The 23,905-nt window shown below is 37.3% G+C and overlaps 1 protein-coding gene across 1 annotated transcript in view; it reads right to left on the bottom strand.

Annotated features, from left to right (window-relative positions):
• CFAP47 (cilia and flagella associated protein 47) overlaps positions 1–23,905 on the bottom strand; it is a 562,540-nt gene that overhangs the window by 272,910 nt on the left and 265,725 nt on the right. The window contains exons 32-33 of the mRNA XM_040468820.1: positions 2,249–2,399; positions 760–848 (exon numbers count right to left, since the gene is read on the bottom strand). Coding sequence (XP_040324754.1) covers positions 760–848; positions 2,249–2,399 — 240 coding nt within the window. The remainder of the gene's footprint in view (positions 1–759; positions 849–2,248; positions 2,400–23,905) is intronic.

The following is a 23,905-nucleotide window of genomic DNA, read 5'->3' as shown; positions in this document are numbered from 1 at the left end:
ATTTGATTTCTAAAGGTGATGGAAACAGTGCACAATTGAAGCAGTACAGAGGTATCATTGACCATCTTGTCCCTCAATATGTAAGTTCATAAAGATATTTGTCTATTGTGACCTTAAATAATACTTAAGCATTTTATTGTCTTTTCATCTCAAATTTGTGTTGTTGTAATTGTTGTTATTAAATCTCCAAATGCGTAAATGCATGGTTAACGTGCAATTTTAACTAATCATGATGCCTTAAGTAAAAATTCATTTTCTGTTTGAATCAATATTTCACTTTTTGAAAGCAACAGATGTAATAAGATTAGGAATAAAAAAAAGCCTATTAATTATAACTTTTTAAAGTAATCTCTATACCCAATGTGGGGTTCGAACTTACAACCCTGGGATCAAGGGTCACATGCTCTACTGACTGAGCAAGTCAGGTGCACCATAATTATAAATTAAAAAAAATTAAAATAGTACATCTCAGCACACAGAAAGCTCATAAACAAAATTCATAAATTTGATATGATCAATCTTTTAGCTTTATATAGATCAAACAGCATGTCAAGAAAAACTGATTTATCTTCATTATTTATTCTGTTTTATATGATGGTGTTCATAAATTTACTATGTAACATAATATTTATTGTGTAATAGGTGTAATATCAACACAAAGTTTCTCCTCAAATGGTTCATAGTGAAAAGAATTACTTATTTCCCCTTAAGCTTGAACATGACTAATGGCAAAGAAATTATATGAAAAGAATAACTTACCTGAAGTCCCCAGCAGAATGGAAGGGATTTTTAACCTTTACAGTGATTTTTTTCCATGTGTAACATGGGGATTTACAATTTATAATTTCCTAAAATAAAAAAAAAATTCTATATGAAAATAACAAAAGAGTACTATGAATTGCCATATATAAACTTAAAGTATTTAAAAAACAGCCTGTTTAAATATTACAGTGATATTAATTTATATAATTCCCCTGTCCCACAAATATTGTACTACTAAAATCTGGGTGGGAAAGAACAAAAATAGATTGATTTCACGACATTAATGATCCATAATACTTTGCTAACAAGTGAATTATTTGTCACAATAGTGTGTCCTGAATTGATTTCTTTAAAATTGATTTCCTTAATGACCGAGCATGGTTTCACATCTGCAAGTTAATCAATCACATACATGCCTACTATATGTGACATAAAGAAGAGGCAGAGTGCACACATAGAGCTCTGTGAGTATAAACACATGCTTGTGTTTATAATGTGGTGGCTAAGATGACGTATTTGTACTATAATAAAAGTACAGGGGCACCTGGGTGGCTCAGTGAGTTGGGTATCCAACTTCGGCTCAGGTCATGATCTCACAGTTTGTGAGTTTGAGCCCCCATGTCGGGCTCTGTGCTGACAGCTCAGAGCCTGGAGCCTGCTTCAGATTCTGTGTCTCCCTCTCTCTCTTCCCCTCCCCCACTCATGTTCTGTCTTTCTCTCTCAAAAATAAGTAAACAGTATAAAAAAAAAAAAAAAAAAAAAAAAAAAAAAAAAAAAAAGCACAAATATAAAACTAAAACCTCAAACTACCCGAAGGACTTCCACAGAAAATAAGATTCTAGGAATTCTACATTTTTAGATCGGTCATGTTATTATCTTATTTTATTTCTCCATTATTATCCAATCCACACCCTGGTTTACTAAAACCGTGAGTAGCCAGATGGAGAAGGAAACAGAGAGCCCGCATGAACTTCATAGTATAGATTTGATCCATGGGACATTCAAGATAAATTGATAAATGTTCCTATCAGAGAAGAGAAACATTTTCTTTACTGCATAAACCACCAACACTTAATTCAAACAAAAACATAGACAAAAGCCCAGGGATTTCTTACCTTAAAATCACAAGTCTTCAGGGCAGAAGGGGATGTAAAGTTGCTATGTGTACAGTGAATGACTCCATCATGAAAAGAACAAATATAATCCTAAAAATCTGACCTTAAAGTAACACTCAATACAAATCCATTCAAATTCCCTTATAAAATTGAAGAATTATTTCCAGAGAAAGAGTATCAAAGCAAGAATATCAGAGACACAGAAGCCAAGAATTGTGCATATGTAAGTATGTGCACATATGTGTCTATACACACACCATCTCAAAGAACAGGTGCTATATAGAGATAAAACTTGGAGGAATAGCTGTGCTTGGGACACTCCATGGCCTGCGAAGAGAAGCAGACATACAAAATAGGGAAAATTTACTTACCATGGCCTTAAAGTTGAGGACTTCACCCTTAAGAGCAAAAGTCATTGTAGTGTCTCCTATCCCATGCTTAAGTTTTGAAATCAATAACAGTGAAGCTTCAGCAGGATGAAGGAAGCGACTGGTGAATTTCACAGTGATACTGATTTTGTTTCTATTGAGAAAAGATAAAGGGGAAATATTTTACTGAAAAAAAACGCAGCAAGTATCTCTTCAGCATAGATGATGTGCCCAGTGTCTACATCCTGCAATATACTCACTTCTACAATAAAATTAAAGACTGCTGCAGATCTCAGCAAGCCTACAGTACAGTTATTGTCATCAGTTAAAACACCTTGATCCAATCTGTAAAATCTACAGTTACCTTCAAATGTATGTATAATCTACCAAATATTGGATTTCCAGTTAGCCACAGGAAATTGTGTATATACTTTTATGTGAAATTCTTAGGACATCTCTGTGCTACTGTTTAGGCAAACTCTTAGTCATATCACTGGTTTTTTTGTCACACGGAGGAAAAAAATGAGAAAGACTAAGAATTCAAAAAATACTTAAAGCCATGGTTGAAAATAAAATTTAAATCTGGTATCAAAATAATGGTATGTAAGTAGCAGGATTTTTATTTGAGAGAAACACATAAATAAAAGAAGGAATATAGAAAGCCATGTCTGTCTCCCTTAAACTTCAACTTTCTAGTCTAGAACACAGTAAAATGGTAAGGAGTCTGTGGACTTGGGGGAGATTCCACTTACTAGTGTGTCGGGGAATGAATACACTATGGCATCCTGGCAACCTAGCATGCCAACACATGAGCCACATATACAAGGCTTAGCTTCAGTGAATAAAAGTCTTGGCAGAAAGCCTGTGATCCTCTGGTAGTAGAAGAACATGGAGGCAGGTGAAGAGCTGCTACAAGAACCTTTTTCACTTGCCTCCCTACTGCCCCAGAGAGGGTGTCATCAGTTTCTCACTGCCCCCTAGATTCTGATGCGATATAAAGGTTGCTACCTAGCTCCCTTCAGGGTAGAGTTACAGGCTATAAAACTGCTTAGGTGCAGCATGAAATTGGCTGTCAGCAACATGGTGTCCTACTACGTATGATGCATTTATCAACAAAAGCCCTTTTGATATGGTATGACCCTGCACAAGGGACATAGGTATCTAGCCCTTTTAATTTGTTTTCACTGTTTATATAACTAACGAAATCCTCATATAAAACAAATGGGCTAAATGTTTCATAACTGGCTAAATCTTGCAGCCTAGCCTAGCCTTGCCTTGCCACAAATGTGGGTGAAAAATTGTGGGGAAATTTTACCTTGGCTTTTGCTCTGGCTGTGAGCATAGTTATCATAATTATTCCTTTTACAAACTATCACCTAATGCCTTCTCTTAGAATACCCTTATTTGGAAGTGGAGATGGGAAGAGATTCTCTCAGTGTTCACCTTTGACTTAACTTCCCCCAAATCCTTGTGGAACTACTGTTCAATGGCTAAGTCTAGGGAGCATCAAAAAGTAAAATGAATTAAAGATTTTCAAAATCAATAGAAATACTCTTAAAATTGCTTTTTATGGAAAATTACAACTCACATGTAGCACGAGTGGGGATGGTTTTTACTCAGGTATGTCATCACTAATGTCCTCAACTTATACAAAGGACATTTTGTTGGCCATTATGAAAAGCTCATGGACTTGAATTTAATTAAGTAGAAAGAATATTTGAACTTGAGATCTCTTTCAGGGTGTATAGGCTCAAACTCTGTGTTAGGATACCTGTGAGTGACTTACGATTTTTTTTAGATATTCTAAAATTCATCATTAGATCAAGCCATTCATTCATTCATTCATTCATTCACTTGATACTTATAAAGAATTTATAATGTTCCAAGCACTGTTTAGGTTTTGGGATACAGTAATTAGAAAAAAAAAAAACATACTATTCCTGATATCCTGGATCTTACATTCTATAGGACAAGGAGAATATTAATTATGTTGTCACAAAATAAATGTGAAAATTACAAATGTATGTATGTGCTAGGAAGTGCTATGAGAACATATAATAGGGAGTGTGGTATAGTCTGAAGGGTGAGAGGGAGGGATATGTTAGGTGGGATATAAAGGATGAGAACAAGTTAGCTAGAATGAGCATGGGAGGAAAGAAAGCCTCAAGGCCTCTGGTATGAGGAATTATGATGTGTTTGAAGAACTCACCAAAGGCCAGTGGTGCTAAAGTTTAGAGAGCAAGAGGGTTAGCGATACAAGATATATCCAGGAGCCAGCTCTGAAAGGCCACATGTTGACATATTCAATCTATATTTTAATGGTAATGGGAAGCTATGGGAATATTTTAAGCAGAGGAGTGATATAAGCAAATTTGCATTTTAAAAAATTGTTGCCATTCTAAGAGGATGAATTGCAGATGAGCCTTTTCATCTGGACTCTGAGCTTTGGAGCAAACTTGGAGCAAAGAGCTTACCCTTGCAACGCCCATGTCAGATTCCCCACTGGTGTTCCAGATATTACAAACAACTGACAAGGATCACCACCCACAGAACTCCACCCATGCTACTACGAGGGCTGCCTGAATGGCGTGGTTTGAGATACCCATTTGGGGAGGAGAGATTGGGGTGTCGCCATTTTTCTCCCCATCACCAACACAGTGGTGCTTCAGGGAACAGGTCAGTGGCAACCACTGGAGGTGGAAGCCATTTACGCCAAACCCTGCACCTCCATGCCTGGTAACTGCTTTATCCACCAGAGTGAGATTAACACTGACTGAACCAGAAGACCTCTCCTCCAGACCAGCACAGGCCCCAGTCCCAAGGCACCAACAAACAACTGTCGTGTGGTTTTGTATGTTATTCTGTTTTTGTTTTAATTATATATTTTTCGCTTTTCTTTCCTTCTCTTTTCCCTTTCTTTTCTTTCTATTCTCCTCTTTTTTTCTTTCCCCATTGGAATTAGCCTCATACTTCCTGATTCAATTTTTGGTCAATTCTTATTATATAAATATTTTTTCTTTCTTTCCTTTTTTTTTGTTTGTTTAATCAGGCAACTTACTTTATTTTTTTAATACCTGTTCTGTACCTCTGTCTTCTTTATTTTCCTCTCTCTGTCTCAGTATTAAGTCTAATAGTTTCTTTCCTTCTCTACCTTTTTTTTTTTTATTCCACCCTGTCATTTCTCTCTTGTATAGGATAAGTCTTCTTCCCTGGCCACTTTTTCCTTCTTTCCAGAGTTACTTCAAAGAACAAATCACAGCATACCTGGGGGAAGGTCCAATTCACCAATACGAGCAGTGGGATAAAGCAACCACAGATGCAACAACAGAGTCACACAACACACACCAAGAACACTTCCAGAAGTACCAGGTCCTGGATAATGTGTAACCTCTTTTTAATATAGCATTATTCATAGGTACAGGACTCATAACAAGCTATTAAAACACATAAAAGACAGAAAACTAGCCAAAATAACAAAAGAGAAGAATTCCCCTCAAAACAAATTCCAGGAAGAAAAGACAGCCAGAGAATTGCTCAAAACAGATATAAACAATGTATCTGAACAAGAACTTAGAATAAGGATCATAAGGCTAAGAGCTGGGCGTGAAAAGAAGATAGCAGAGAATCAACTGCTGCAGAGATGAAGGACCTAAGAAATGGTAATGATGAGTTAAGAAGTGCTGTAAATGAGATGCAAAATAAACTAGATGCACTGACAGCAAGGATAGGAGAAGCAGAGGAGAGAACAGGTGAAATAGAAGCTAAAATGATGGAAAATGATAAAGCTGAGAAAAAGAGGGAAAGGAAATTACTGGACCATGAGGGAAGAATTAGACACCTAAGTGATTCAATGAAATGAAATAATATTGGTGTCATAGAAATTACAGAAGAAGGAGAGAGAAAGAGACAGAAGGTTTATTTGAACAAATTATAGCTGAGAACTTCCTTCTGGGAAGGACACAGACATCCAAATTAAGAGAGCACAGAGAACTCCCATCAAAATAAACAATAAAAACAAAAAAAACAGGTCAAAACCAGAACATATAATAGTGAAATTGGCAAAATGCAAAGATAAAGACAGAATTCTGAAAGCAGCTAGAGACAAAAGGGCCTTAACAAACAAGGGTAGACACATAATGGTAGTAGCAGACCTGTCCACTGAACCTTGGCAGGCTAGAAAAGAATGGCAGGAAATAGTCAATGTGCTGAATAGGAAAAATATATAGCAAAGAATCCTGTATCCACCAAGGCTGTCATTCAGAAGAGTTACAGGCTTTCCCAAACCAAAAAAAAAAAAAAAAAAAAAAAAAGAAAAAAAAAAAGAAACTAAAGGAGTTCAAGACCACTAAACTAGACTTGCAGGAGATCCTAAGGTGGACTCTGTGAGTGGAAAGTGGCAAAGACTAAAAAGGACCTGAGATATCACCACACGCATGAAACCTACAGATAACACAATGACACTAAATCCGTAACTTTCAATAATCACTCTGAACGTAAATGAACTAAATGCCCCAATCAAAAGACATAGGGTATCAGAATGGATTAAAAAAAAAAAAGCAAGATCCATCAATACGCTGCCTATAACAATCTCATTTTAGATCTGAGGACAACTGCAGATTGGAAGAGAGGGGATAGGGACCATCTATCATGCTACTGGATGTCAAATGCAAGCCGAAGTAGCTGAAGTAGATTTAAAAACAAAGACAATAACAAAAGATGAAGAAGGGTATTATATCATGATTAAGGGGTCTATCCATCAAGAAGAGCTAAAAATTGTAAATGTTTATGCCCCCAATGTGGAACCCACATATATACATCAATTCATTACACACATAACTAAATGTATAGAGAACAATACTGTGATTGTAGGGGACTTTAATAATCCACTTATAGCAATGAACAGGTCATCTATACAGAAAATCAACAAAGAAACTACAACTCTGAATGACACATTGGACCAAAAGGACTTGACAGATATATTCAGCACTTTTCATCCAAAAGCAGAATACACATTCTTCTCAAGTGTACATGGAATATTCTCCAAAATAGATCACATACTGGGTCACAAAACAGCCCTCCACAAATATAAAAGGAATGAGATCATACCATGCATATTTTCAGATCATAATGCTGTGAAACTTGAAATCAACGACAAGAAAAAATTTGGAAAGCCTCCAAAAAAATGGAGGTTACAGAATATCCTACTAAAGTATGAATGGGTCAACCAGGAAATTAAAGAAGAAATTAAAAAGTATATGGAAACAAATGAAAATGAAAACTTAACAGTCAAAACGCTTTGGGATGCAGCAAAGGCAGTCCTAAGAGGAAAATACATTGCAATCCAGACCTATCTCAAGAAGCAAAAAAGGTTCCAAATACAGAACCTAACCTTACACCTAAAGGAACTAGAAACACAGCATCAAAATACTCGAAGTCAGCAGAAGAGAAAAAATAAATATTGGAGCAGAAATAAACACTGTAGAACCCATTCCCCAAATAGTAAAACATATCAATGAATCTAAGACCTGGTTTGTTGGGAGAAAAATAAAATTGATAAACCCCTAGCCAGACTTCTCAAAAAGAAAAGAAAGAGGACCCAAGTAGATAAAAGCACAAATGAGAGAGGAGAGAGATCAAAACAAATAGCATAGAAACACAAAGAATTCTTAGAGAATACTATGAAAAACTATATGCCAACAAACTGAGCAATATGGAAGAAATGGACAAATTCTTATACACCCACCAACCTACCAAAAGTCAAACAGGAAAAAATAGAAAATTTGAACAGACCCATTACCAGCAAAGACATTGAATCAGTTATCAAAAATCTCCCAACAAAAAATAGTCCTGGGCCAGAGGGTTCACAGGGGAATTCTACCAGACATTTAGAGCAGAGTTAATAATTATTCTTCTCAAGCTGTTCCAAAAAATAGAAATGGGAGGAAAGCTTCCAGACTCATTCTATGAAGTCAGCATTACCTTCATACCCAAAGCAGAAAAAGACCCCACTAAAAAGGAGAATTACAGGACAATATTTCTGATGAACATGGCTTAAAAAATTCTCAACAAGAAACTAGCAAATCAAATTGAATTGTATATTAGAATTATTCACCATGGCTCTTTCAGAACATGGCAGTGTAGGAGGACACTGGGCCCACGGTGTCCTGCTGACCACTTAGATTCCACCCACATCTGCCTAAATAACCCAGAAAACGAGGCGCCTGGGTGGTGCAGTCGGTTAAGCGCCGACTTCAGCCAGGTCATGATCTCGCGCTCCGTGAGTTCGAGCCCCGCGTCGGGCTCTAGGCTGATGGCTCAGAGCCTGGAGCCTGTTTCCGATTCTGTGTCTCCCTCTCTCTCTGCCCCTCCCCCGTTCATGCTCTGTCTCTCTCTGTCCCAAAAATAAATAAACGTTGAAAAAAAAAAATAACCCAGAAAACTGCCAGAATGGACTCTCCGGAGCCAAGCGTAGATGAGAGGCTGACAGAAGAGGGCAGGAAGGGCGGAGAGGAGGTGTGCACTACACGGACTAGCAGGAGGGAGCCGGGGTGGTGGAGAGGCAGCCCGCCCGGCAAGGTGGAATCCCCAAGTTTGGCGTGCAAAAGCGGAGGGGCCAGACTGCCTGAGTTCTGACAGCCAGCGGGACTTAACATTTGGAATGTTATAAGTCGACAGCTCTGCTCCGAGAGCGGGAGGGCTAGAGGACAACAGGAAGGAGGGTTGTTGAGCCCCAGAGGACAGAGCTCAGCTTGGCAGGGAAAAAGGCGCTGGGAAGCACCATCTCCCTCGCCCATCCCCCAGCCAAAATCCCAAAGGGAAAAGGTTCCCATCAGGGAACTTCCTGGCACCGTGCAAACACCCAACACTGTGCTTCTGTGAATCCATCCCTCCCACAGGTCTACCTCCCGCCCAGTGCCACAGGGTCCCTCCCGAAGCGGACCACCGAAGACAAAGCGAGCTGAGTCTGCCCCTCCCACCCCTATGCGCCTTGCGGATCCACCCCAGCTAATACGCCAGATCCCATGGAAGCAGCACCACAAGCCTGGCAGTGTGCAAGTAGCCCAGACAGGGGCCACACCATTCCACAGTGAGTCCTGCCCCTGGGAGAGGGGAAGATAAGGTAACACCAGCCTGACTATGGCTTCAGTGGTGGGCTGGTGGCAGACAACATGTCTGACTGCCGCACCGCCCACCAACTCAAGTTACTCCAGACAGCACAGAGGAAGAGCCCTGCAGTTCCGTGCCACTCCAGGTACTATCCAAAATGATGAAACAGAAGACTTCTCCCCAAAAGAAACTCCAGGAGGTAGTGACAGCTAACGAACTGATCAAAAACGATTTAACCAATATAACAGAAAAGGAATTTAAAATAAGTCATAAAATTAATTGCTGGGATTGAAAAAAATATAGAGGACAGCAGAGAATCTATTACTACAGAGATCAAGGGACTAAGAAACAGTCAGGAGGAGCTAAAAAATACTATAAATACTATAAATGAGCTGCAAAATAAATTGGAGGCGATGACAGCTCGGATTGAAGAGGCAGAGGAAAGAATAGGTGAATTAGAAGATAAAATTATGGAAAAAGAGGAGGCTGAGAAAAAGAGATAAAAAAATCCAGAAGTATGAGGGGAGAATTAGAGAACTATGTGACACAATTAAACGCAATAATCTACGCATAATTGGGATTCCAGAGGAGGAAGAGAGAGGGAAAGGTGCTGAAGGTGTACTAGAAGAAATCATAGCTGAGAACTTCCCTGATCTGGGGAAGGAAAAAGGCAATGAAATCCAAGAGGCACAGAGAACTCCATACAGACGTAACTTCAATCGATCTTCTGCACGACACATCATTGTGAAAATGGCAAAATACAAAGATAAAGAGAGAATTCTGAAAGCAGCTGGGGATAAACATCTCTAACATAAAAAGGGAGACTGATAAGACTCATGACAGATCTATCTACTGAAACTTGGCAGGCCAGAAAGGAATGGCAGGAAATCCTCAATGTGATGAACAGAAAAAAAATGCAGCTGAAAATCTTTCATCCAGCAAGTTTGTCATTTAGAATAGGGGAGATAAAGGTGTTCTCAAACAAACAAAAACTGAAGGAATTCATCACCACTAAACCAGCCCAACAAGAGATCCTAAGGGGGATCCTGTGAGACAAAGTACCAGAGACATCACTGCAAGCATGAAACCTACAGACATCACAATGACTCGAAACCCATATCTTCCTATAATAACACTGAATGTAAATGGACTAAATGCTCCAACCAAAAGACAAAGGGTATCAGAATGGATAAAAAAAACCAAGACCCATCTATTTGCTGTCTACAAGAGACTCATTTTAGACCTGAGGAAACCTTCAGATTGAGAGTGAGAGGATGGAGAACTATCTATCATGCTACTGGAAGTCAAAAGAAAGCTGGAGTAACTATACTTCTATCAGACAAACTAGCCTTTCAATTAAAGGCTGTAACAAGAGATGAAGAAGGGCATTATATAATAATTATAGGTCTATCCATCAGGAAGAGCTAACAATTATAAATGTCTATGTGCCGAATACAGGAGCCCCCAAATATATAAAACAATTACTCACAAACATAAGCAACCTTATTGATAAGAATGTGGTAATTGCAGGGGACTTTAATACTCCACTTACAACAATGGATAGATCATAGAGACACAGGATCAATAAAGAAACAAGGGCCCTGAATGAGACATTGGATCAGATGGACTTGACAGATATATCTAGAACCTGCATCCCAAAGCAACAGAATATACTTTCTTCTTGAGTGCACATGGAACCTTCTCCAAGATAGATCACATACTGGGTCACAAAACAGCCCTTCATAAGTATACACAAATTAATATCATATCATGCAAACTTTCAGGCCAAAATGCTATGAACCTTGAAAGCAACCACAGGAAAACATCTGGAAAACCTCCAAAGGCATGGAGGTTGAAGAACAGCCTACTAAAGAATGAATGGGTCAACCAGGCAATTAGAGAAGAAATTAAAAAATACATGGAAACAAATGAAAATGAAAATACAACAATCCAAACGCTTTGGGACACAGCGAAGGCAGTCCTGAGAGGAAAATATATTGTGATCCAGGCCTATCTCAAGAAACAAGAAAAATCCCAAATGCAAAATCTAACAGCACACCTAAAGGAAATAGAAGCAGAAGAGCAAAGACACAGCAGACCCAGCAGAAGAAGAGAAACATGAAGGATCAGAGCAGAAATAAACAATATAGAATCAAAAAACAAACAAACAAACAAACAAAAAAACAAAAAACTGTAGAGCAGATCAATGGAAACCAAGAGTTGGTTTTTTTGAAAACATAAACAAAACTGATAAACCTCTAGCCAGGTTTCTCAAAAAGTAAAAGGAGATGACCCAAATAGATAAAATCATGAATGAAAATGGAATTATTACAACCAATCCCTCAGAGATACAAGCAATTATCAGGGAATACTATGAAAAATTATATGCCAACAAATTGGACAACCTGGAAGAAATGGACAAATTCCTAAAAACCCACACACTTCCAAAACTCAATCAGGAGGAAATAGAAAGCTTCAACAGACCCATAACCAGCGATGAAATTGAATCAATCATCAAAAATCTCCCAACAAACAAGAGTCTAGGACCAGATGGCTTCCCAGGGGAGTTCTACCAGACGTTTAAGGCAGAGATAATACCTATCCTTCTCAAGCTATTCCAAAACATAGAAAGGGAAGGAAAACTCCCAGATTCATACTATGAAGCCAGTATTACCTTGATTCCTAAACCAGACAGAGACCCAGCAAACAAAGAGAACTATAGGCCAATATCCCTGATGAATATGGATACAAAAATTCTCAATATGATACTAGCAAATCGAATTCAACAGCATATAAAAAGAATTATTCACCACGATCAAGTGGGATTCATTCCTGGGATGCAGGGCTGGTTCAACATTTGCATATCAATCTATGTGATACATCACATTAATAAAAGAAAATGTAAAAACCATATGATCCTGTCAATTGATGCAGAAAAAGCATTTGACAAAATTCAGCATCCTTTCCAAATAAAAACCCTCGAGAAAGTCGGGATAGAAGGAACATACTTAAAGATCATAAAAGCCATTTATGAAAAGCCCACAGCTAACATCATCCTCAATGTGGAAAAAATGAGAGCTTTCTCCCTGAGATCAGGAACACGACAGGGATGTCCACTCTCACCGCTGTTGTTTAACATAGTGTTGGAAGTGCTAGCATCAGCAATCAGACAACAAAAGGAAATCAAAGGCATCAAAATTGGCAAAGATGAAGTTAAGCTTTCACTTTTTGCAGCTGACATGATATTATACATGGAAAATCCGACACACTCCACCAAAAGTCTGCTAGAACTGATACATGAATTCAGCAAAGTTGCAGGATATAACATCAATGTACAGAAATCACTTGCATTCTTATAAACTAATAATGAAGCAACAGAAAGACAAATAAAGAAACTGATCCCATTCACAATTGCACCAAGAAGCATAAAATGCCTAGGAATAAACCTAACCAAAGATGTAAAAGATCTGTATGCTGAAAACTATAGAAAGCTTATGAAGGAAATTGAAGAAGATATAAAGAAATGGAAAAACATTCCGTGCTCATGGATTAGAAGAATAAATGTTGTTATAATGTCAATACTACCCATAGCTATCTCACATTCAATGCAATCCCAATCAAACTTGCACCAGCATTCTTCTTGAAGAGAACAAGTAATCCTAAAATTTGTATGGAACCACAAAAGGCCCCGAATAGCCAAAGTAATTTTGAAGAAGAAGACCAAAGCAGGTAGCATCACAATCCCAGACTTTAGCCTCTACTCCAAAGCTGGAATCATCAAGACAGCATGGTATTGGCCCAAAAACAGACACATAGACCAATGGAATAGAATTGAAACCCCAGAACTAGACCCACAAACGTATGGCCAACTCATCTTTGACAAAGACAGTCTCTTTAACAAATGGTGCTGGGAGAACTGGACAGCAACATGCAGAAGATTGAAACTAGACCACTTTCTTACACCATTCACAAAAACAAAGTCAAAATGGATAAAAGACCTGAATGTGAGACAGAAAACCATCAAAACTCTAGAGGAGAAAGCAGGAAAAGACCTCTCTGACCTTAGCCGCAGCAATTTCTTACTTGACACATCCCCAAAGGAAAGGGAATTAAAAGTAAACATGAACTACTGGGACCTCATGAAATAAAAAGCTTCTGCACAGCAAAGGAAACAATCAACAAAACTAAAAGGCAACCAACGGAATGGGAAAAGATATTTGCAAATGACATATCAGACAAAGGGTTAGTATCCAAAATCTATAAAGAGCTCACCAAACTCCACACCCGAAAAACAAATAACCCAGTGAAGAAATGGGCAGAAAACATGAATAGACACTTCTTTAAAGAAGACATCCAGATGGCCAACAGGCACATGAAAAGATGCTCAACATTGCTCCTCATCAGGGAAATACAAATCAAAACCACACTCAGATATCACCTCATGCCAGTCTGAGTGGCTAAAATGAACAAATCAGGAGACTATAGATGCTGGAGAGGATGTGGAGAAACGGGAACCCTCTTGCACTGTTGGTGGGAATGCAAACTGGTGCAGCCGCTCTGGAAAACAGTGTGGAGGTTCCTGAAAAAATAAAAAATAGACCTCCCCTATGACCCAGCAGTAGCACTGCTAGGAATTTACCCAAGGGATACAGGAGTACTGATGCATAGGGGCACTTGTACCCCAATGTTTATAGCAGCACTCTCAACAATAGCCAAATTATGAAAAGAGCCTAAATGTCCATCAACCAACGAATGGATAAAGAAATTGTGGTTTATATACACAATGGAGTACTATGTGGCAATGAGAAAGAATGAAATATGGCCTTTTGTAGCAACGTGAATGGAACTGAAGAGTGTGATGCTAAGTGAAATAAGTCATACAGAGTAAGACAGATACCATATGTTTTCACTCTTATGTGGATCCTGAGAAACTTAACCGAAACTCATAGGGGAGGGGAAGGAAAAAAAAAGAAGTTATAGTGGGAGAGAACCAAAGCATAAGGGACTCTTCAAAAGTGAGAACAAACTGAGGGTTGATGGGGGGTGGGAGGGAGGAGAGGGTGGGTGAGGGGTATTGAGGAGGGCACAATTTGGGATGAGCACTGGGTATTGTATGTAAACCAATTTGACAATAAATTTCATATTAAAAAAATACAAGTAAAAAAATCAAAATAATATTCACATTTGAAAACAATTTAGGGAGAAAATCTCATGGTTTTTGGCAGATTTGTACATCTTAAGAATTATTTTAGATGAAATATTAAAACTGAGACTTGGAAAAACCATAGAATGCTCATATGCTTGCTTAAATAAAGAAAAATTAAAGGAGATTTTTCTTGTGCCTATCCCCAACAGCAAGAACCTGTAGATTTATATAGTTTCAACTCTTAGAAAATTGGACTGTCAGATATGCAAAAACATAAATAAAGAACATGGAAAATGTTGCAAAACTAAAAAAAAAATATTCACCATGATTAAGTAAGAGTCATTCCTGGATTGGAGGGCTGGTTCAATATTCGTAAATGGATCAATGTGATACATAACATTAATAGAAGAAAGGATAAGAAGCACATGATCCTGTCAATAGACGCAGAAAAAGCATTTGACAAAATATAGCACCCTTTCTTGATAAAACTCCTCAAGAAATTTGGGATAGAAGGAACACACCTTAACATCATAAAAGCCATATATGAAAGTCCCACAGCTAGTATCATCCTCCATGGGGAAAAACTGAAAGCCTCTCCCCTGAGATCAGGAATACGAGAAGATTATCCATTCTTACCACTGATGTTTAACATAATATTGGAAGCCCTAGCCTCAGCAATCAGACAACAAAATGAAATAAAACACATCCATATAGACAAGGAAGAACTCAAACTTTCACTCTCTGCAGGTGACATAATACTCTACATGGAAATCCTGAAAGACCACCAAAAACTGCTAGAACTGATATATGAATTCAACAAAGTCACAGGATGTAAAATCAATGTACAGAAATTGGTTGTACCTCAATACATCAATAATGAGTCAAGAGAAAAAGATATCAAGGAATTAATCCCATCTATAATTGCACCAAGAACCATAAAATACCTAGGAATAAACCTAACCAAAAAGGTAAAATATCTGTACACTGAAAACTATAGAATGCTTATGAGAAACTTGAAGAAGACACAAAGAAATGGAAAAACATTCCACACTCACGGATTAGAAGAACAAATGTTAAAATGTCAATACTACTCAAAACAATCTACACATTCAATGCAATCCCAATCAAAATAGCACCTGTATTCTTCACAGAGCTAGAACAGTCCTAAAATGTATATGGAACCATAAAAACCATGAAGAGCCAAAGTAATGTTGAAAAAGAAAACCAAATCTGGAGGCATCACAATCCCTAATTTTAGCCTGTACTACAAAGTTGTAATCATCAAGGCAGTATGGTATTGGCACAAAAACTGACACAAATACCAATGGAATAGAACAGAGAACCCAGAATTGTACCCACAAATGTATGGCCAACTAATCTTCAACAAAGCAGGAAAGAGTATCAAGTGGAAAAAATACAGTCTCTTTAGAAAATGGTGCCAGGAGAACTGGACAGCCACTTTCTTACAACATACCCAAAAATAAATTCAAAATGGATGAAAGACCTAAATGTGAGGCAGGAAACGATGATAACTATAGAGTAGAAAACAGGCAACAACGTCTTTGACCTCAGTCACAGCAACTTCTTGGTTGACATGTCTCCAAAGGCAAGGGAAATAAGAGCAAAAATGAACTATTGGGACCTCATGAAGATACAAAGCTTCTGCACAGCAAAGGAAACAATCAACAAAGCTAAAAGGCAACCAAGAGAATAGGAGAAGATATTTGCAAATAACATATTGGATAAAGGGTTAGTATCCAAAATCTATAAAGAACTCATCAAACTCAACACCTGAAAAACAAATAATCCAGTGAAGAAATGGGCAGAAGACATGAATAGATACTTTTCCAAAGAAGACATCCAACAGACACATGAAAAGATGCCGAACATCACTTATTATCCGGGAAGTACAAATCAAAACCACAATGAGACAGCACCTCACACCGGTCAGAGAAGCTAAAATTAACAACTCAGGAAACAAAAGATGTTGGTGAGGATATGGAGAAAGGGGAACCCTCTTATACTGTTGGTGGGAATGCAAACTGGTGCAGCTACTTTGGAAAACAGTATGGAGGTTCCTCAAAAAATTACAAATAGAATTACCCTCGACCCAGCAATACCACTACTAGGAATTTATCCAAAGGATACAGGAGTGCTGATCCGTAGAGCCACAGGTATCCCAATGTTTATAACAGCACTTTTGACAATAGATAAATTATGGAAACAGCTCAAATGTCCACTCACTGTTGAATGGAGAAAGAAGGTGTGGTATATATATACAATGGAATACTATTCAGTGATGCAAAAGAATGAAATCTTGCCATTTGCAACAATGTGGACAGAACTGAAGGGTATTACACTAAGTGAAGTAAGTCAGAGAAAGACAGATATCAGGTTTTCACTCATATGTGGAGTTTGAGAAACTTAACAAAAAACCTTAGGGGAAAGGAAGAAAAAATAAATTACAGAGAGAAGGCAAATGACAAGAGACTCTTAAATACAGAGAACAAACTGAGGGTTGATGGGGGTGGGGTTTGGGGGGATGCAGTGAAAATGGGTGATGGGAGTTGGGGAGGGCATTTGTGATGAACACACTTTTCTTTGGAAAAGTGATGAGCACTGGGTGTTGTATGTAAGTGATGAATCATGGGAATCTACTCCAGAAGCCAAGACTATACTGTATACACGTTATGTTAGCTAACTTGACAATAAATGATTTTTTAAAAATTTAAAAAGATTAAAATTAAATTAAAAATTAAAAGATGATGGCACATTAAATTTAGTATGGAACAGGTGAATAAGAAGAAAAGATGTCACACTTAAGATAAATTTGGTGGGAGCACATGGGCAGCTCAGTCTGTCAAGCATCTGACTTTGGCTCAGGTCATGTTCTCACATGGGTTTAAGCCCCGCATCGGGCTTTGTGCTGACAGCTCAGAGCCTGAAGCCTGCTTCGGATTCTGTGTCTCCCTCTCTCTTTCTGCCCCTCCCCTTCTCACACTGTCTTTCTCTGTCTCTGTCTCTCTTTCTAAAATAAACATTAAAGAAAAAAAGATAAATTTGGTAAAATCAACAGGACTTGCTACCAGATTGGACTTCTGTTCAAAAAAGAAAAAAAGGTGTTTTAGAATGACCATATTCTAACATGCATTCAATAAATGAACTTTTACTCAAATCTTATGAAACACATTTTAAAATATAGTATCCTTTTTATGAGGTCAATGGCTGGTTTTAGGACAGTGAAGATTTGAGCCTGTCTTGAGTATAGACGTTCCTTTTGAAATTTTGTAGTCATATTGAGGCATGTAAATGACAAGGATTTCTTCCTGAATGTATTAGAAAGTTCAGAATCAAATGTCTGGTCCAGTTAGCTAAGTGTCTTAGGTCTTTAAAAATGTGTATAGCCTTCATCTTAATTTTTTTACTTCTTATTTTCTTTTTGTTCCAATTGCTTCCCTCTCATAAAAAAATACCCTTAATGGGGTGCTTGGGTGGCTCAGTCAGTTAAGTGTCCAACTTTGGCTCAGGTCATGATCTTGCGGTTGGTGGGTTTGAGCCCCGCACTGGATTCTGTGTTAACAGCTCAGAGCCTGGAGCCTGATTCGGATTGTGTGTCTTCCTCTCTCTCTCTTTTAAAAATAAACATAAAAAAAAAGTTAAAAAATATATCCTTGATATTAAATATATTTTGTAAGCTACTTTAACTTGGCTTTTGGAATAGATGAAAAATATAACATATCAATCAATGTCAATGCTCATTTGGCTCAATGAGCACAATGAAGAAAAAAAGAAACTGAATGGTTTTCCAAAAGTATATTTTCACTTTTATGCAGTTACTCTATGGCTATAGCTAAATTTAATCATCAAATTAGATGCAAAAGTAAACATGTTTGTTTATATGTTGGTGTAGCTGTTTAATCGTTTCTATATAAATGATTTCACTGGGAATTTAAATCCACAGCTGGCAGAAAGAGCCATTATTAATCGTGATTTAGACAGACTCTAAGGATGTGGTACATATAATTATATAATATCTGATAATGATAATGCGACAGTTTTTTTTTTAAGAAAACAAGTTTTTTTCTGAGCCCTATTTTTAAAAACAAAAGACTATGAGCTTACATAGTCTAGATAAAAAGATGCTTAAAGAACCACCTAATAACAGTATTTATGCCTACAAAATAAAAAGCATCTAGAAAAGGGACTAATTATTTTCTATATATATTGACAATTAAGCACCATCTCTTCTGGAAACCCTTCCATGGCTAACCCAAAACCACTTAGGTACTTTTTTTCATCTTCCTCTAATTCTATACACACAACACGAATAAAACAATTATCAGGGTATCTGGGTGGCTCAGCCGGTTGAGTGTCGTACTCATGATTTCACCTCAGGTCATGATCTCACGGTTGTGAGATCGAGCCCCACATTGGGCTCTGAGCTGGGTGTGGAGCTTGCTTAAGATTCTCTCTCTGCCCCTCCCCTCTCATGCACTCTCTTCTCTCTCTCTCTCTCTCTCTCTCTCTCTCTCTCTCTCTCTTACTCCCTTATCCTTATTGTGTATTTGCTGTAGGGTACTCTGCTAGATTTGAATCACTTGTGAGCAGTGTTGACACATTTTAGTCTGTGAATCACGAGCACTTCAAATTTAGGTGGTGGGGCAGCAAATGCTCATTGCTTCCTATATGTTCCAGTTACAGTATTAGGTGTTTTGCCTATATATTTACATTAATTACTGACAAAACTGTGGCTAAATATTCTGATCCCCTTTTTACAAATAAGAATAATGAGGCTGGATCATACAACCTGTACATGCCAGTATCAAAGTCCAGCACTTGTTAAATGACATGACAGCAGGGTTCTAGACCACAATGGCATCTGAAGTCTAGATTTATCATCTAAGAGAAATATCATTAAAATTATAAGAAAGAGATCTTTTTAAAAGCTGCTAGTTAGAGGAAGCTATCAATGAGCATCTGAACAGAGGTTGATAAGGAAACAAAGCTGGCCTGTGGACTCCTGGAGAGGCCATTTCCAGAAATGCCCACTTACATGGAGGGTAAGATCGGATTCAGATAACCTCACTCTCCTCAAGGCCAGTGCAGAATGCTGGGCAATCTGGCATAAAAGCAGAATGTTCTTCATACTATGGTAAAGGTTTGGGTGTATATATAGAACCACAATATATTTTTATATTGCCATATTATTACATATAAATGGATGAACAAGTATCACAAGTCATTAGAGTAAATCCTTAAATAGGAAACACTGAAATCAAAATAAACATTAACAACTGACCTAAAAGAAGATAAATAATATAGGTCAGAGATGAGTATATAAAAGTCAGAGACATTTATGAAGATACTAGAACCCCCATTTAAGGACAGGATGCTATGAAATAGAGACACTTAATAAAAATGAAAGCACTCATGAATATACATATTTAGGAGATTCTCATTTTCTCTCACTCTCTCCCATTCTCTTCCTCAAAGGAAACAGTTGGAAAAGAAGGCTTGTTGATAAAGAGAGGAAAAAACAATGAGATACAAAATACTAGTGATAAGATACACAAAGGATGCAATCAACAGGTTCAATATTCAACAGTTAACGGTTAGAAAATGAGAACTGTGAAAAATGAGGGGAAATAATTATGAAAAAAAACAAAGAGAATTTTCCAGTGCTTATGAAAGATAACTCCATAGTTAAAGGACTTGTTGTATACCCAGACAGTGAATTAAAAAAGACCCTCCTTGATGCACCCCGGATCACTATCAGAACACAATCAGAAAAGAAGATCCTAGAAACTTCTAGAGGTGTTGAGAAAGAGAATTATAGTAGACTTTCTCATCACAAATATTGAATACTATGAGGCAGCAGAACAATTATCTTAACACTTATAAGGAAAAAAAAATCTTTTCAACTTAGAATAATAAGCCAAGCAAAATATAAATCAAGTGTGAGAGTAGTAAAAAAAAAAAAAAAATGCCTAAAAATGGAAAATCTTGGAAAATTTACCTCGCCCATATTTTATTAGGTTTCATAAGGATGGTTTTAGTAAATAAGTTAGCACATAAGAAAGGTACTAGTTTCTATCCAAAGAAAAATAAAAATGTCCAATATTGACATCTCTTCAGTAGGTCTGGAAAGCAATCAGTCCAAATAAAAGGAACACGCAAAGTACTCTGAAAGATGTATTTGAAGGAAAGAGACTTCAAGGATTATATGCATATCTTTAGAATTTATTAATATTCTCAGCTTAAAAAAGGAGTCAAAAGATACTTTTTATTCTGATGGTATAAGAAACACTTACATAATAGATTTTTACTCCTTGGAAAAGTAATAAATAGAATATAAAACTAGTGATGTTTGTAGGGAGGGCAATAAATCTGGAGAAGTAAGCAAACTGGATCATTAAATATTATAGCTATACATCAAGACATTATTTCTAAAGCTGATACAACAAATATATTGGCTGAAATAATATGGATTATTTCAATTTATGGAAGTAACCACGGGAAGAACTAAAATGAGACATAAATCAAGGAGTGAAAAGTAGGAGGCTCAAGAAGTGGAAACAGATTTGAGGTGGGGGGGGGACTTGTTTTTTATTTTTAACTCCTCTGCATATTTGACTTGTCAAACATGTATAAGTGAGATTTTTATTTAAAAAAAGATACATAAGTCAAAAACAAAAGTACAGGTGTAACATGGTGGAAATATGATGTATTTGTAATTACATATGTGAGCAGGTATACATGAATATATGGCCAGTTAATGTGCACTTGGAGTGTATTAAAACTTTACAAAGCTATTATTTATAAATATGTCTATATTTATATACACCATAAATGGTGCAATGGTGAATAAAGAGAAAAAAAGTCACAGTGATGAGAAGTTAATAGGAAGTAGCCTGTTGGCTTCACCCAAGTGAAGTATTTGCACAAAAGCGCTCCTGGAGAAACAAAAACATGATACAATTACCTGCCATGGATCTTCAGGATTACTTACAAACAGTCAAAGCCACATTTTATTGAATGCTCTGTATGAATGTGATACATACACACACACACACACACATGTACACACACACACATACACAACATGTGCTGTTGTCAAGTGAGTAAATGCAAACTCTGCATTTAGACTGGCTGGTTTTGAATCTCCACTTGACCATCTAACAGCAGCGAAAATTGGGCAAATGATTTAATGTCTCTGCCCAATGTCTTCTTTTGGAAAATGGGGACATTTAGGCTATTAGGATGATCAAATATGAAAAGGTACACAAAGTACATGTTATAAAGATTTTGTACATACAAATGTTTAATAAGCATTAAGCATTTTAATATTTACATATGTAATGAGTTTACTGTGTAAATATTTAACCAGGCATATGTTATAATAAACACATATTTGTGCATATAAAAAGACCACAAAGAAATGAACTGATAAATTAACTCTGCTTATCTGATGGGGTTCTCAGTAATGGTTGTTTCCTCTTTATACTCTTCTGTAACAAATTTTCAACATGTACAGGCTTTAAACTTATAATAAAAACTATAAGTGTTAATTTCATTAATTGAAATGTAATCTTAAGGTACCATATGAGAAGTTTAGTGTGGCTGTTAGGAAGAATTTCCTGAGAGCTTTGAAATACTGGAAGAGTCTATTGGGTTTATGAGTGAAAAAAAAAGTGGGGGAACCTGAAACCTTGTCACTTGTGTAAACCTATTTGAAGGGCAGAGAATAGATTTCAATTATCAAAGTCCTAAGGGAAGAAAAATGGTACTGTGACAATGTTCAAATAAACTTGTATTACTACAGTTGTATTTTATAACAGACATGTAAGAAGTAGGACTTAGAAATGGGTGGGTTGTTTTTACAAGTTTTATTCTAGTCATTTAGTTTATAATATAGAAACAAGTAAGTGAAGAATTGTTTCCTCACATTCAGTTCAATCTGGATATAGTACCAATCATGAATATGCATAATTTATAAATTGTATACTCCTTAGCATGCAGCAGTAACTGAAGAAAACAAACAGGGGCTAATGACACAAGCCAGGGGCACTTCTGCAACTGGGTTTCTGGGTATTTTAAAAGCAATTAAAATGGCCCTTATTTCTAATTATTTCGGTTTGATATATTAGAAATAATAATGATTAAAATGTGAAAAGCAACTCAGGGTTAATGTATAGTTAAAAACCAAAAAGATAACCAGGTGAACTAACTTTAGTAGTTACACTCTGTCACTTTGCATTGGGAAAAAATAATAAAGCAAAGGCAATGACTAAAATTCAAGGTATTTAAGTCAATTAGTGGTTATTAAATTTGTGAACCCCTGTGATACTAACATGGCTGGTCTCTCATCATCCTTGCATTTTGTAATAAGAATATTTGCTATCATTAATACTGTTGACATATCTAATAGGATTTGTTGATCTGGGAAGAGTAATATATTATATTCATATTTAACTTTTCAAGACTATATTCTAGGGGCTTCATTTGTACTTTATTTTGGAAAGTAGGAGAGTAGTAGTAGAAACATTCAAAAAATGCATTATGAGAACAGAATCAGATAGAAATGAGACTTTAAAGAAAATCACTACGATTTGGAGGTGTGTGTGTGTGTGTGCGCACACACACACACACACATACATATACACACATTCATACATATAAACACAATGACAGTGAAGGGAAAGAGAGTAATGGCAACACTGAAGGTGTTTTTCAGGTAAGATTATCACTCTTTCACTTTTTTTGTTCTTCATACATTCGTAGCTTCTAAATTTTCTGCAATGAGCACATTACTCAGGAACAACTATAGATAACATAAAAAGAACCATATAAAATGTTATCCATAATATAATCTATATAAAATATACTTAAGTAAACAATATAAATATAAATATATATAGGAGAGGGAAGATGGCGGCGTAGGAGGACGCTGGGCTCACCGCGCGTCCTGCTGATCACTTAGATTCTACCTACACCTGCCTAAATAACCCAGAAAACTGCCAGAGGATTAGCAGAACGGAGTCGCCGGAGCCAAGCGCAGACGAGAGGCCCATGGAAGAGGGTAGGAAGGGCGGCGAGGCGGTGCGCTCTCCACGGACTGGAGGGAGGGAGCCGGGGCGGAGGGGCGGCTCGCCGGCCAAGCAGAGCCCCCGAGTCTGGCTTGCAAAAAGCGGAGGGGCCTGACGGACTGTGTTCCGACAGCAAGCGTGACTTAGCGTCTGGGAGGTCATAAGTGAACAGCTCTGTTCAGAAAGCAGGAAGGCTGGAGGACAAAGGGAAGGAGAGCCGCTGAGCCCCCTGACGACAGAGCTCAGTTTGGTGGGGAACAAAGGCGCTCACCAGCGCCATCTCCCCCGCCCATCCCCCAGCCAAAATCCCAAAGAGAACCA

This window comes from Herpailurus yagouaroundi, unplaced genomic scaffold (assembly GCF_014898765.1).
Source record: "Herpailurus yagouaroundi ecotype Mexico unplaced genomic scaffold, PumYag 67793, whole genome shotgun sequence".
NCBI classification, from domain to species: domain Eukaryota; kingdom Metazoa; phylum Chordata; class Mammalia; order Carnivora; family Felidae; genus Herpailurus; species Herpailurus yagouaroundi.
This window is presented reverse-complemented; position numbering and strand designations above follow the sequence as displayed.